Source organism: Fukomys damarensis, unplaced genomic scaffold, assembly GCF_012274545.1.
Source record: "Fukomys damarensis isolate Sample0158 unplaced genomic scaffold, DMR_v1.0_HiC HiC_scaffold_30, whole genome shotgun sequence".
Classification (NCBI taxonomy): domain Eukaryota; kingdom Metazoa; phylum Chordata; class Mammalia; order Rodentia; family Bathyergidae; genus Fukomys; species Fukomys damarensis.
Window position 1 is genome coordinate 26,291,036 of NW_022900942.1, and position 16,465 is coordinate 26,307,500.

The 16,465-nt window shown below is 40.6% G+C and overlaps 1 protein-coding gene across 4 annotated transcripts in view; it reads left to right on the top strand.

Annotated features, from left to right (window-relative positions):
* Nucleotides 1–14,430, top strand: part of Ccbe1 (collagen and calcium binding EGF domains 1) — a 257,178-nt gene extending 242,748 nt beyond the window's left edge. For 3 of the 4 annotated variants that reach the window (XM_010603380.3, XM_033757364.1, XM_010603382.2), the window contains 5 exons: nucleotides 82–202; nucleotides 7,630–7,769; nucleotides 7,861–7,896; nucleotides 8,832–8,867; nucleotides 10,482–14,430. In XM_010603380.3, the coding sequence (XP_010601682.1) occupies nucleotides 82–202; nucleotides 7,630–7,769; nucleotides 7,861–7,896; nucleotides 8,832–8,867; nucleotides 10,482–10,715 (567 nt within the window). In that variant the 3' untranslated portion in view covers nucleotides 10,716–14,430. Of the gene's footprint in view, nucleotides 1–81; nucleotides 203–7,629; nucleotides 7,770–7,860; nucleotides 7,897–8,831; nucleotides 8,868–10,032; nucleotides 10,192–10,481 lie in introns of all 4 variants that reach the window. The other variant, XR_004514768.1, reaches the window with a different exon arrangement.
* The last annotated feature ends 2,035 nt before the right edge of the window (nucleotides 14,431–16,465 follow it).

Below are 16,465 nucleotides of genomic sequence, written 5' to 3' on the forward strand. Positions count from 1 at the left end.
AATCATGAAAATACCTTGTAGCCTTTGTAGACAACCTCCCTTGTCGTGGGGTCATTGCTTTCTCTTCCCTTTTCTTTGCAGATCGCCTTGCTCCCCAACAATGCTGCTGAACTGAGCAAGTACATCACTGGCAACAAGGTTCTGGCCTCAAATGCCTACCTTCCAGGACCTCCTGGCCTACCTGGGGGCCAGGGTCCACCTGGTGAGTGTGGAGAGGAGGCCAGGAGGCTGATAGCATCACCAGAATAGGTCACAAGAGGTCATGTTCTGTGGGATCCAGGTGGTGTTCTCCAGCTTCCATCAATAAGAAGTGAAGCAGGTGACCAGGGAGCTGCCATCCTCTTGTACACTGAGAGGGCCTTGGGAAATTAGGCTTTCCAGCCTAAGGACCCTTTAAACCAATAGTAATTTGGGAGGAAAGGGTAGTTGTCTTGGCATTATACATGATTCTTGAAGATCGTTTTAAGAGAGAATCACCAAGCTATTTTTTAACTTCATGCTGGGAAATTTCTAATACATATAAAATTAAATGGTATAATCACTGACTTCTACCAGTTCGTGGCCAGCCTCATTTCCACTGCTCCTCAATTCTCTCTCCATCTTCCCTTATTAACACAATTGCCTTTATTGTTAGATCTTTCTACATAGTTTTTTTTTCATAAGTATACTTTGTTGAGCTATAATTTAAGATGTACCCATTGTAAGATAGCATTTGATGAATTTTGTCAGATCTATACAACCTTGTAACCAACACCCTACATCGAGATGTAGGACATCATTGCCCCAGAAAGTCCCCTCGTGCTCATATGCAGTCAGTGCACCCCCATCCCCAGCTCTGGGCAACAGTAATCTGCTTTCCTTTACTGTAGCATCACCTGTTCCAGTACTACATGTCTGTAGGATTTTTCAGCTTGCATTCTTTTTATCTGGCTTCTTCAATTCAGCATATAGTTTTAGAGATTCAGCCTTGTTAATTTGAAGAAAAAAGCTTTGTTGTCTGGCAGTACTAGAGATTGAACCCAGGGCCTTCACACCAAACTATATCCCCAGCCTTTTATTGTCTTATCATTTCATTTAAATATATGATGAAACTTCAAAAAACAAAGTGTTTTGTGTTTTATCATGAGCCCCTCCGAAGACAGATCAGTGGATTTTTTTTTTTTTTACATCAAGAAATTACATCAGTGTTAGCAAGTGATTATAAATCATTGACTGTCTGATGACTGGTTATCTTGCTCAGCAGTGTGCTAAGTGTTTGGAATGGCCTCCTGATGTTCTAAATGGGAAGATAGGAGACAGGCAGTGAATGCAAATAGAAGACAAAAGTTTCTACCTGTCCCCCAGTAAGTGTGCAGATACTTTCTACTGTGGGAGGAGAAAGAAAGGAGAAGTCGCTGTTACCTTCGGTGATCAGGGATTTAGAGTTTGCTCTGCACATAAATGATTGGTAGAATTTGTCCAAGCAGGAAGGGTATGGCTAGGTTTAAGGTTGGACAGTCAGCAAGAATCAAGGCTCAGAGTCTTTCCCAAAGGATTTGTGTGTCTTCAATACTTAATCTCTATCTAATATTGGTGACCTGTGTCTCAGTCTGAACAGAGAACTGGCCCAGGACTTTGGTTTCTTCCTTTGTTCATTCTCTAGACCTGAGGTTCTCTGGGTTATGGCAGAGTTTTCTCGAGCAGATGCCTCATACAGGCAGCCTCTTGCTGCTTCTAAGTAGACTGGGTCTCTTCTTACAAACAGATTACCAGCCCGTTCTCCACCTTCTGTAAAAGAATGTTCTTGCTTTACTTCCCTGAATGAAGCTCATCTCCAGGCCATTCCACGGGTCTCTAGACCAAGGACAGCTACAGGAGCAGGGGAGCCATTGGCTGGCTGTTTTCGTTTTTGTTTTTTTAAATAAATGACTTACTAGCTGTCCTCCCCAAGTCTGCCAACTCGTTTCTAACATGCATAGAGCTGTCCACAGGGTCTTCATGGAACAGAGAGGATTGCTGATGAATGAGATTTTGAAATGAACTAGACCCTTACATGAAGAATTTCTAACTTCCTACTTCTAGTGTTTTTGATGCCCTCCACTGAGGTATATCAGAGCACCTAGAAAGCCAATATTTTTCTCTTGCCTTAAAAAAAAAAAAAGTTCATTTTAAGGCCTGTGATAAATCATAGGTTTTAGCACCAACATAGAAAAGGTACTGTGTTGGAATCTTTTGGCTTTGGTAGTGAGGGGGGTGGCTGCTCTCTAGCCTCCACTGTTAAATATAAGATACTTCATTTATGTATCAAGACCCCTCATTTAAATGTGCTTAGCATACGCTGATCTCTGAGGTTCATTGATTAAACAGAAGGAAGATGTTGTCTCTGGCCTGTCTTTCTGCTTTTGGAGGTAAAATATTTAATTAGTGTAGGATCCCTCCCACTTCCCATATAAACTCATTCAGGATGTAACCATGACTAGTAGGTGAGAATTGAGGCATAAGACATGTTTGGAAGGAATATTGCCTGCCTTTAACTTTTCATTAATTTTCCCATGAACTAGAAAATTCTGATGCATACTACAACATGGATGAAGCTTGAGAACATTAGGCTAAGTGAAATAAGTCAGTTAAAAGACAGATGCTCTATCATTGCACTTATATGAGATCTCTAAAATCATCCAACTCACAGGAATATAACAGGGTCTTAGAGACTGAGACTACAAATGTCAGTGAGTAACTAAAAGTAGAATGAAACTTGACATTTTAGTCTTTATTTTATATTTGTCTATTAATGCCTTGAAACTTTGGGTCAGATCCCTGCTTAGCTCTGCACATTGTGATTCTTAATCATTTAAGGAGTATCCACAATGAAGTTGTTAGCCTTAAATTTGCCTAGCTAATTGTCTCTCCTTTAAGACTGAGGATACCAAGGTAAGAGTAACAAATTTTTAGGATTGTCTCAGGACATCTCATTGCCAGATTGTACATTGTACAGTTCCAGGTGCCCTGGTACAATGCCTAAAAGTCTCTAGTCATTATCCTTAACCTGCAGTCAGCTTGAATTCCAAGAAAAGCAGAGCCTCCTGGACCACCCCTCAGGGAGGTCACCTTCTAGCCAGGAACATTTATCCCATGTCAGGAACTATGGCTGCCTCCTCTAAGCAGGAACCATCATCTCATGATGGGAACCAAACTGTCCTCTCAAGCGATGATGACTCTCCCAGGACCTCACAGAACCAGCCTGAGATTCTGAGCAACCAGACCACAACTTGACAAGGATTACCTATGCTGCCAGATGTACAAACCCTCAGCCCTTGCCTTTGTTCCCATTTCTGTAAAACCCCAAAGTTTCTGCCAGCCATTCAATGACAGATTTTGAACTTGTTTATTTGTGCTTCCCAGCATGGCCATGCTGATTGAATCTCCTTTCCTGCCCTTCAACACTGCCCATCTCCTTGATTAGCATTATGGGACAGGTGGCAGAGCTTGCTCTCTTGGGACCCCCAGAGCTATGGCTTTTGCCCTAAAACTCTCGTAATAGAAACAGAAAGGAGACTCATGGTTACCAGAAGCTGAGTACAGAGGAAATGAGGAGGAATTGTTCAGTGAGCATAAAGTCATACATTTACCAGATGAAAAAGTTGGGAAGATCTCTTGTACAACAGTGTGAATGTACATTCTACTACTGAAATACACATTTGAAAATGGTTAAGATGGTAAATTTTGTTATGTATTCTCCACCACAGTATTTTAAGAAATTCTGTCAAAACCAGACCCTCTTTTTCCTCATCCTTCCTGGCTGATATTCAAGGTCTAATGGAGAGGTGCAGCCCCACAGCTCACACAGCGGTGACCCTTGAGGAACCAGTGAGTCATGACTTGGAACCTTCCCTGTGTTTCAGCCAATTCTGTGTCCCAGTGAAAGTGTGGGATTCCCCAACCTTCACTGAAAGCCCAGCCCATGCCAAAAAGATCATTGACAACTATGTGTTTCCATATAAACACAGTATACTTCTCTTCCCCATTAACTTCCAAGACAAAATGGTATAAACAAACTCTGGTACAAATGCAAGCAAGTATTATCAAGCAGATACCATCAGTTATTATCAAACAGTTAAATAGTTTATTCTTGAATTTGTATACTCCCAAAGCTGTACTGATGTAGGCCTCTGAAAAGAATTTTAAGAACAGAAACAGCAGTAGAAAGAAAAAACCTTCAACATCTACAGAGTGTAAGTAGATGGGTCAAATGAATGAAGGTGGCTGTAGGGGATCAAGAGTAAAGGGGATTGAACAAAACCTAGCATAAATCCCCTTTAAAGAGGCAGCCCCTATATAGAGCACCAATCACTTGTGCCAATGGCAGAATTGTGGTCGTGGTTTTAGTTCTTTCAAATTGAAGCAGAGACCTAGGTATTTTACATCCTTTCCCTTCCCTGGTGTTAGACTTCAGGTACTTAATATTCCATACCAGATTTGTGAGAATAGAGAACATTTTCAGATCTCTTACTACAGCTACAATCCTGAGCTTGGGCTGTGCATGTGAACCTGGAGGTGAGATCTTGCTCATGCTTACCTACAACATGCTTTGAATTTGTAGCAAATCTTGGATAGGACAACATTTCTACTCTCATTGTGGATATTTGTGGAGGCCTGCTGGGGAGAGAGTTTGCTACCCCAGCCCAGTGGCTTAAGGCTTTTGTACCAAAGGCTTGCAATTAGGAAAACTACACAATAAGATTAATTTTAGAAATAATATTAATATAGAAATGTAAAGAATGGGTAAGGAAGAGCTGTGAAAAGTTTTCCTACATTGTAGGTTGTGTCTTCACACTATTGGTCATTTCTCTTGCTGTGCAGAAGCTTTTTAATAAGATGAGATCCCATCTATTGATCGATTATGCTAGGTCACAGGCAACTGATGTTTTGTTCATAAAATCTTTTCCTACACCAATGTCTTCAAGAGTTCTATCTAACCTCTCTTCCAGCCAGTTTAGTGTTTCTCTTTTAATATTAAGATCTGTAATCAGCCGGGAGTGGTGGCACACGCCTGTAATCCCAGCACTCGGGAGGCTGAGGCAGGAGGATCACTGTGAGTTCGAGACCATCCTGGGCTACATAGTGAGTTCCAGGTCAGTCTCAACTGCATAGTGAGACCCTGTCTCAAAAAAACCAAAAAAGAAAAAAAAAGATCTTTAATCCATTTTGATTTTAGTTTAGTGTATGTTGAGAGATACAGGGCTAGTTTTAGACTTTGGCAAGTTGAAACCCAGTTTTTCCAGCACCATTTATTGAAGAGGCTGTATTTCTTCCAGTGAGGTTGGCTCCTTTGTCAAAGATGAGGTGGCTAAGTGTGTCTGGACTTGCTTCTGCATCTTCCAATCTGTTCCACTGGTCCTCAGGTCTGTTTCTTTGCCAGTATCATGTTTTGTAATATAGTTTCAAGCTGGGGAATGTGATATCCCCTACCTTGTCTTTATTGCATAGAATTGCTTTTTCTATTCTAGGTCTGTTCTTGTTCCAAATGAATTTTTGGATTGTTTTCTCAAGGTCTGTGAAGTGTGTTGCTGGGATTTCAATTGGGATTGTATAGAATCTAGATAGCAGTTTTGGAAGTATGGCCATTTTTACTATATTGATTTTCCTACAGCAGCAATGGATGTCTTTCCATTTTCTGATATCCTCTTCAATCTCTTTTTTCAGAGTGCTATAGTTTTCAGAGTAGAGATCTTTGATTTCTTTCATTAGGTGGATTCCTAGGTATTTCAATGTTTTGGATGCTATTGTGAAAGAAATTGTTCCTCTCATCTCTCTCAGTGAGTCTATTTTTCATGTATAGGAAATCCATTGATTTTGTGTGTGTTGACCTTGTATTCAGCTTCTTTGCTGAATTTGCTTATTAAGTCTAGAAGACTTTTGGTGGAGTCTTGGGTCTTCTTGTGATCTACTATCTAGAATATATAAAGAACTAAAAAATAAATCAGACCTCCCAAATTTAAAGACCAAATCTAAAAATGGACATCTGAAATGAACCAACATTTCTCAGGCAAAGAAGTAGAAATAGCAAATAAACATATGAAAAAATGTTCACCATCACTGGTCTTTCAAGAGATGCAAATGAAAACAACATGGAGTACTACTCAGCCATAAAGAATGAGAAACTAGAGATATTTATAGTTAAATGGATGCACATTGAATCAATACTCTTAAGTGAAATAAATAGGACACATATGTGTAAATACCGAATAGTTTCTCTAGTGTGAGAAACAAAGTGTAAGTAAGGACTAAAGGGTATAATAGATAATATGAAATAGGAAGAAAAGGTGCAAAGAGGAAGGGGAAGTAGGAGGGGTAGGGGAAAAGAAAGATGGGAATGGAATTAACATAAGAAGAAAAAATGGAAACAAAGTCTTTGTAAATAAGGAAGGGTGGAGGGGTTTAAGGGAGGGCAGGGGAATGGGGAAAAACTAAGAACCAAGATTGATTATGTAAAGGTACAAATTTCTAATGGTGAATGTCATTATGTTATTATACACCTTAAATGTACCAATAAAATTAATTTTTTTAAATTTGTGATTTTTCATAAAAACCTTTAGTTTTTTACTTTTAGTTCAAAAGTCATCTAAGTTTAATATATTTTGGGGGGGCCAGGGATTTAGCTCAGTGGTTCTACTGCCTGCCTCATAAGTGTAAGGTCCTGAGTTCAATCCCTGATACCCCCCCAAAAAAAAGTAACCTAAAATTAATATGTTTTAGATCTCAAGGAAGTTATAAATAAATGATCTTACTTGAAAAAAAAAAAAGAATGGGTAAGGAGTAAACAAGATTGGTGGGAGGTAGAGGGACAATCTATAAAGAGTTGAGTGGAACAAAAGGCAGAGACCTAATAATATTTTTTTTTGGTACCGGGGATTGACCTTGGGTTCTTGTGCTTGCGAGGTAGGCCACCGAACCACTGAGCTAAATCCCCAGCCCATAATAATGTGCTTCATAGTTTTTATTTTTTTGGTACCAGGGATTGAACTCAGGACCTTGCACTTGCCAGGCATGTGGCAGAACCACTGAGCTAAATCCCTGGCCCTAACAAATTTATTTTTAGTGCTTGCTATGTGTGAGGCACTATGCTAAGTGCTGTGTACATGTGTATCTAAAATCTCATTTAATACAGCCATTCTGTAAAGTAGCTTTTTTAGAGCTATAGAGATGAGAAACTAAGGTTCAAAGAGTGCAAGCAACTATGTTCAGATCTAGGTCTCTCTGACACTACAACTTGTACCCTTAACTCCTGTCCAGATGTGATAGTTACTACCCATATGTGATAGTATCCTGATGATGTGACGGAGGAGACAGAGAGGGACTGTTTGGGTAGGAGCTTGTCACTGACTGGATAAGGAGATTGTGGAAATAGGGAAATATTGGCAGATGCTCAAGTTTCTAGTATGATTTGTGGTCCATGAAAAGAGAAGAAGATTGGGAAGTCACTTTGAATCAGGTTAAGTTTAAAATTCCAACAGGACACCTACATGGTAGTCTCAGAAAGCAAAGGGGCAGAGTGCAAGGTAAGTGGCTGAAGGACTCTTGGACACTGCTCCTCCAGAATCCCTTGGCTTCCCCAAAGGCTTGAGCTAATGAGGTGTTCTTTGATTACAGGCTCACCAGGACCAAAGGGGAGCCCAGGCTTCCCTGGTATGCCAGGCCCTCCTGGGCAGCCTGGCCCTCGGGGCTCAATGGGACCCATGGGACCATCTCCTGACCTATCCCACATTAAGCAAGGCCGGAGGGGCCCCGTGGTCAGTATCTTATCAGAAATCTGCCTGTGATTGTTGGGTAAAGTATGTGTCCTATGCCTTTTCCATTAAACCAGATCCTTGTATATTATAGGGTCCACCAGGCGCACCAGGAAGGGATGGCTCTAAGGTAAGACTTAGGCATGGTCCACACAAGCTGAAGGTCTGTTTCCACCTACTATGTAAGCACTGAGTACAGTTCAACAAGCACTATTTACCTCCCTGTGTTGCATGTAGCAGTACTAAAACACAGATATGCAGGTTGAATAGTCCGAATCTGAAAATCTAAAATCAGAAGCTCCTTAAACATTGATATGGTGCTCAAAAATTTTTGGATTTTGAAGTATTTCAGATTTTAGATTTTCAGATTAGTGATGCTTAACTGGCAGTCTATGCAAACATTCCAAAATCCAAAACACTGAAATCGGTAATACTTCTGATCCCAAGCATTCTAAGTAGGGGATACTCAACCTTTACTTTGATCTGAAAAACTGGGAACACAATTTAAAAGTATAAAATGAACCCTAAAAGCAAATATGACCACCAGTACCATGCCTAACAAATAAGATTCCTATACATTTTAAATAAACTTCTGTTTTGTGATACATACATGTGTTTTTCTCATCAACCAGTGTTGTTTTATAGGGTGGTTTCTTTGTATATCTCCATTTCTCTAAGATTATTATTAAGTCAAAGCAGAAGTTCCATTTTATACAAGTGGGTGGTTTCACTTTTGAGGGCTTCCTGCTATTGCTCCCAAAAAGTCAATGTGTGTTATACTTCATAAAGTTTCTTTTATTCCACATGCTGCCTGAAAATACTTGTCAGATCTGCTTTGAAAATGTATGACTTAGGGGGAAATCAGCATGTAAATCACTTGACCCAAGTATTTCTGTTCCTGTAAGCAGTCCCACAAGTCTAGCTTCATTCCTGTATTTGTTTCCGATACAAAATACAGTACTTGTTTTGTGCAGGAAAATGGCTGTGAAGGGTGAGTGTCTGAACAGAGTCTGTGATGGAGATCATATGGTCCAAGAACACTAACCCCGTCCTTTCTGTTTTTAGGGGGAGAGAGGAGCACCTGGGCCCAGAGGGTCTCCTGTAAGTGGCACTACCTGTCCTGCTTCCACAATGGAATGTTCTCAGTGATGCAGCTCTTATCCTTATGAGAGCCGATAAGTGGGTCCTCATAGCAGAAGCCACCTAACCAGAACTCTGTGGTCAGAAAGAGAGTCATGGAAGCCTTTAACAGCTGGTTTTGATTACTTTCTAAATTTGTTTTCCATTGCTATGTTTACTTTTATCATGGTTAATCTTTATGTAGAGTGCATTCTATAAAGTCCAGTATGCCATAAGTCTGTTTCCAAATACAGTGTATCATAAAATATCCCAAAGAACTAGAATAGAAAGCAATGGATTTTCAGAACTTGGAACACTTGAGAATGTAACCCAATACAGTCCTAAAGGTCACAAAGGTCAAAGATGTGCAGGGTTGCTTAAGACCTGAGAAAAAATAAACTGCATACATCAGCAGGGTCCAAGAGATTCAAAATGGAAATTAGTAACATCCAACAGTATAGAAAATGCAAATAAGTCTACTACTTCTGAAGAAATCAGTGTCATATCCAAGAATAGACTCGCAACTGTGGCCACAAAGATAGGAGGTCTCACCTCTTCCATCTGTTAGCTTTCTGACCAAAGCGACATTACTTAGCATCTCTAGGTGTTCATCTCCTCACTTGTACAGTACCAGTGGGGCAGTATGATCTGCCACTCTTTAAGTAGTTATCATGAGAGCCAAGTGGTAGCAAAATATCATGCCTATCTAAGGGCTTTGCTATGTTAACTGCTGCTTCAAGGTGGCAGCCACCACAGCAACAGCCATAACAGGGGTAATAACAATTTCACCTTTAAGTTGTATCAGGCCCAAAATATATACATGTTTATACATTTTTATCACACAGCATTGCATGGAAATTAAAGCTATTCTGTATAACGATGAAGGATGTTTAGTAAATAGAAAACTTTTTGTTCTGAGCTTTCCTGGTAGTCCAGGAATTGGTGTCTTTACAACATGCTGTCAGCCTCATATAGCTTGCCGTTATAAGTCAACCATCTCATAAACATCTTAATTTTATTTTGAAAGAACAGACATTTTGGAGTGTTTATTATGCTATAAGCCCTTTACCTGCATTAAGTCACTTCAATCCTGACCTCTGAACCCTGTGAAACTCTGTGATGTTGGTCTATTGGCCTCATTTTACAGATGGGGAAAACTGAAACCCAAAGAAATCAAGTGCCAATGCCACACACCTTGCAAGTGAGAGAGTTGGGATTCAACCCCAGCAGAAACTCAGCCTCTTAACCACTACTCCACTATTTTCATAAGTGTCCTCCAGATTTCTTTGGAAAGTCGCCTAGGATGGTTAGTGTCATACTCTTTGATCTGCCAGCTTTGATATAGCCTAGAGTTAGGAGTGAGAACACGTGACTGTATCACCAATGTTGATATTTAATATAAGGAATTAGAAGACAACCTCAAGTGTCCCAGACTGCTGTCATAATCCTTATACTTACTACATCCAGAGCACAGAGTTATACAGAAGGGAGGTACCAGCAAGCAGCAGGATCAGCAGATCATGGAGCTAGGGAGTCCATTGTTGCCACGGGGTGATTCTGTTGTAAATCGTAGCTTTGATTCTTCCCACTGTGCAGGGACCACCAGGCTCTTTCGACTTCCTGCTCCTTATGCTGGCTGACATCCGCAATGACATTGCTGAGCTGCAGGAAAAGGTGTTCGGACACCGGACTCACTCTTCAACAGAGGAGTTCCCTTTACCTCAGGAATTTTCCAGCTATCCAGAGACCATGGACTTCAGCTCTGGAGATGACTATCCAGGAAGAACTGAAGCAAGAGACTTGGGAGCCCCCAGAGACTTTCACCCCTAGCACGTTCCACATGTTCACACCAGTGGAAAAGAGGAGCACCTTTGCCTGCAATTAAAGCATCTAAAGAAAAAGTTACTGGAGATCTAGAAAGGAACATTTCATTTCCTTGACTTTTTTCCTGCCTTCTCACTGCTCTTCTTCTAAGTGTTGTTTTCAGAGTGCCCTACTAAAGACAGAAGGGAGGAAATAATGAATGTATGCAATGTTCGCAGGAAGTCCGTTGGGTAGTCTGCATTGGGACTTTTCTTTGATATCCTAATTTTTCAGGAGCTTCTGGATTTCTGAGCTAAGTACTCTTGCCACATCTTAAAATTGGGCACATGACCAAAAAAAAAGGAAAGATGGCAAGGAGAGTTCTAAGAAAGCTTGAGGCTAACTTCTTTTTTTAAAAAAAGTGTCATATTTGACACAAAAAGATTGTGTTCCTCCTCTTGTATCCAAATTAGAGCTCTTTCGTTAAAAGGAGTGAAGAGCTATAAAGATCACCTTAATGGATAATTCTTTTTCCTTGTCAGTCTACTAGGTTTTACATATTCCATCCTGTTATCAAACCTCATTTCCCAAATTTACTTAGAGAAAGGAGAGAATTAAGTAGTGGAGATTGGGAAAATATAGAATTACAGCTGTATATTTATTGCCAAATAGGTTGTTACATTTTAAAATTCATATACAATTAAGCTAAGTGTTCAGGCCATGCTTATCTATAAGAACCCTTCATGGAGAAGTTCTTTTACCTGTAGGAATAAATCCTCTTTTTCAAAGATAGGAAGGGAGTGAAATTCCCCAGTTCATATTAAAACAGTGGACTCCAGGTTATTTTAAAGCTAATTCATCAAAAGCATGGTCCTGCTCTGTAAATCACAAGTTATTTGTTAAATAAGGTGGCTGATCCTTGGGAAGAAGTGCAGAATTCCCTGCTCTGATCAAGTGCCCAGTGGTGCCACTGGGCCATAATTCAGGCCAGTGAATGTGCAGTGAATTGGAAAGAGGTTGCTGGCATGGGCGATTGGCAGAGGAGCAGGAGAACGCTGGGCAAGGACCCCTGTGAAAACAACTTGGCAGAGGCAGGTAAATTTGCTTTATTTGGGCATTAGAAGTCTTTGTCTGGAGCCAGCAAGCTTGCCAGAATACTGGGAATAATACACTGTTGAGAGTTCTCTTTTATGGAGGGAGGGAAATGGTTTTCTTTGCTTGGCAAAAATTTTCTTTCCAAACTCTAATTTTTCCTTAATTTATTCCGAATTCCAGGTCTTTCAGACTTTCTCCTTGATTTTTCTCTCACTAATGTGGGAAGTTCAGAAAAGAAGGTACATTTCCACACCTGTCATGGAGTTACTGTGTCTCCTCAGAGCTCCTCTTGGGCTCAGAGGGAAGCATATTCCCTTCATAGCTTTTTTTTTAGAATTCGCAGACTCCAGGAACGGGTGGCCAGTCATGGGACCTGCTCCTCTATATTGTTGGGGTTTCTTGGTTCAGTGGCTTCTTTCAGATTTTGAGGGGTCCACTTTCTCCCTGGACACAGAAGAGCTTCTTATCTTCCTGTTCAAAGGATCTGAACCCTTACACTGAGCTTCACACATAATCCCCACACTGCCACATCAGGGTCTCTCTTTCTCTTCCTACAACATCCCTTCATGTTTCTCAGAGGTTTGTACTTGACATTTTTCCATATCCTTTGAACCTAAGTCATTTGTGTTGGAAGAAAACCACCATTGTTGAGTTAGTATGCCACTTTCAGTCTTCTTCCTAAAGAACAAGAGGATAGTGTCGTCTAAATCTCCATAGCACCCAGCTTCCTTCCTTCCATCCTGCCAAGTTAGAAGTGTATGTGGTTAGGTCTTTTATGAACCCTTGGCTCCAATCTGTCATAATCACGGCAGATCCCCAGTGACTGACTGCCAGCATTTGAAGTCGAAGGCAAACACATCAGAAGTGCTTGTTTTTTTTGTCATCCCCTGTCCCCTCAGTCTCTCCAAAATCTAATCTTCACAGATAGCTTCGCCAGCCACAGGTTATGGAGAGATGGGTGCAATAGCTATTGAGTCCCATTTGGGACATTTAAGGTCTGCCTACTTGTGCAGCACAATATGTAAAGTGTGTGGATGGATGAATGCTCAAAAAGAAACCTGCACGGGCTCCATGAGAGATGATTATGTCCACCTTTAATTTTTGTAAATGAGCCTTTTGCTTTTTCTTGACTGTAAACTGTGTTTAGAAATATAATCTCTATTGTCAAATGCTAATAAAATGCAAGCAAACTGCATGTTTGGCCAGAGGCTAAGAAAATATATCAAAAGAAAGAGCTAAAAGTAAAAATATCTGGGATTCATGAGATTAATTTAGATAATAATCTCCAGCAAAACACAATAACATGTATTTTATAATCTTAATGTGCTGTACCAGATCAATTTAGAATATTAATCCTCAGCTTTTCAAAACCTGGACTACTGCAAGAACTAAGTATGTACTCTATATGCCCAGATTATATATTTCAAAGATAAAACATCATATGACATTGTTATTTCTAATATAGCTTTTAATTATGTATGCAAACCCAAAGCTTCACTGTCTAAATAAGACTTATGCTCAAGGAAGAATGGAAAAGCCTTTTTTTAGGGAGAGGAGTTAAAATTTGCCACAGTTTTCTGAAATCACTACATATTTCATGGACAAGAAAGACCTTTGTACACTTCCTTGACCCTTTAGTAAAAATGTTGACATCAAATTTTTGCAAGCAATGGTAATAAAACTCTGCTGTTGAAAATAGTAAGGAGGGCATGTGTTTTAGTTTAGGAAAACCCTTCCCTTCACAGTTCCAGATGGAGAAATTAAAAGCTTTATGTGCCAAAATAGGAATTTGGGCATTGGGGACACAAAGAGGAAGCTACCTTTTTTCACTTCCTGTGTTAATTCCCAACACCTGCCTCAGAATTGGTTGACCAAAGAAATTTCACTGTAAACTAAGATGAAAAATATGTCCATAGCCCAACACATAAATAATGAATGCTCTTTGGCATTAAAGGAAAGGAAGCAAGGAGTATAACCCCACCAAATATCAGGTGCAGAATAGTACTTGGCTGGTTGTGTTCCCTTTCTGAGGTTCCCACCCACCTTGGCTTTGCCTTGGAATAATCATCACAGTCAGGCAGGAAAAGACTTTCTCCATAACCAGGCACCAGGCTTCACCTTGGGTTTTCCCACAACACATCGTATTTTGTCCCTCACTTTCCTCACGCATGCATGCTGCCCCACAGGGACAGCTACCACAACCTCATTCTGCAAGCTTATCAACCGGGAACCTTCCTGAAGTTATTTGCAGGATTCTGGGCCACAAAATTAGTAGAATAAAGCCATCTAAAGTTATTCATCATGAATTCAGGGAAATTGATGAATTTTTTCCTGGCATAGTCAGTATGTGTGTTTTGTAACAAGTCAAAAATAGTTTTCCATTTGGAAAAAAGCACAATATAGTGACCATCATTGTTAAAGCATAAAATCATGGACCTTACATAGTCCTTTTACAAATGTTGCCACTTTAGACAAATCATAGAAAAGGACCCTTTTACAATATATCCCTCAGAGATCTCAACATTGCCAGATTCCCAAAGCAAGGAGTCTGAGGAATTCCATGTGTGTTGTAAGATTGTTTTTACTTCCCAGTAACTAGTTTATACTTTAATAGCTCTGTTCATTATTTATAACAGGTCATATAACAGTCAAGCTAATACTCAAACAGTTATGAATGTGATATTATGAAGTACTTTTGTATGATTGTATATTCTTAATAACAAAGTTATTTTTCTTATGTGGCTCTACTGTGTTTTGTGCTGACCCCAGTCCTGTGGAAGGAATCATCCTTTTACCAGATGAATACAGAAAGATGGAGAGGTATATTTCTCAACAGCTGGAATCTGTGTTCTGAGTTTACCACCTCCTGGGCCTGGAAGTAATGTAAACAGTTGAGTCTAAATCAAAGAGTAAAGGGCCAGGTACCACTGAGTCTAGTTGTCAGAGGCCTATTCCTCTCTTGTGTGGATCCTCTAGGTCCCCTAGGATGGAATTTTTTGAACCGAGAACTCTGTGGGACTCCTTGGGGGTTGGGCTTATTAGAAATGCCTTTGGAGATCACAGAGGAAAGTCAGTGAGGGATCCCACCCCTCTCCCCACCACCAGTGACCCAGTTGCATCTGTTTCAGATTAGAATCTCACATAAGATTTCCTTTTGGGGGATTAAAAATAAGCTAAACAGAGGTGGGAAGAGGAAGCCCCTTGAGTCCATAGCTAGAATCCTCTATGTATGTATCAGAAGGGAATCTTCAACTGGGCCACAGAGAAGGGGAAGTGATTAAAAAGAGGTTACCTGTAAGAGATTTACAAACTGTGGTAAATTCAACAAAGGCAAGTGCTGGGGGCCGCAGAGCCAGTGTGGATCTGCCCTGCGCTCTCGGTACTCCCCTTCCAGAGTCACCTGGCACACAGCACTCACAGTGACAGCACTGTGACCAGCCACCTGAGATTTCGTTGCCCCTGCCAGAGAGAAGCTTTACAGTACTCTAGGTGGAGTCTCACAAATGGAATTCTGGGAGACCACTTAGTACTGTATATCATTTTTTTTTACCCCTCTTAGGGAGCACCCTCCTTATGGTCTCCTGATGTCCTGTGGTGCAGTCAGTTGGTGATATCTGTGCTCTGTTCTAGATTTACAGCACAATATGGTTTGTTTCTTCCCAACCAAGACCATGAAGAGTTGGAAAAGCTCGCTACTCTTTTGCAACTATAGCACACCAGCTCGGGTCCACATGCAGATTTTCCCTGTCCCTTGTCTGGACACAAGGTTATAGGCTGGCCAAATGGGGAGCTGCTGAGCCAGTAGGCAGACAAGGAAAAGTGACACCACAATATGTGGGGAATTGCGGCCTAGGGAACTGATAGAAGAGTACTAGACTGCTGTAATGCAGCACCAAAGTCTAGGGGCTTAAAACAACAAAAATGTACTCACACAGCTCTGGAGGATAGAAATTACAAACCAGGGTGTCAGTAGGGTTACAACTCCTGGAGTCTCTGCAGGAGAAGCCATCCATGTCTCTTTCCAGTTAATGGTGGCTGCCCACTGTCCTGGCATGATTTGTCACTAGTGTCACCATCTAGCTGTTCCACCCTCGTTTCTCTATGTTTTTATGTGGCATTTCTAGCACTCCACTCTGATCCTTCTGTGTGTATTTTCTCAAGACACTACCGGTAGTTATTAGATCAGGATCCACCCTAATCTAGTATGATCTCATCTCATGTACCAAGATCCTGTCCCATATAAGGTCACATTCTGAAGTTCCAGATAGACATGAAGTTGGGGGACAGTAACCTAGTGCAAAAAGAAAACTCTCTCCAGCTTAACTCTCATTACCCTGCGTATTTCCTTTAATAGCATTTTTTCCAACATGAATTTCTTATTCACTTCATTCAACAGAAGTTTATTGATGGGGAAGGGTAGCGTAGTGAACTACAAAGTCTTGGCCCTTGTAAATGATACCTTCTGGTCCAGGAAGATAGACAGAAATGTGTATCTGGGTTCACCAGAGAAACACTATGTTTATTTTTTAAAAATGCAATTTATTTTAAGAAATTGGCTCATGCAACTTTAAAGGCTGGCACATCCAAAATCATCGGATAGGTCAGCAGGCTAGAGAGCCAGGGAAGAATTACTGTTGCACTCCAAGTTCAAAGGAAGGCTGCTGGCAGAATTCCTTCATGCT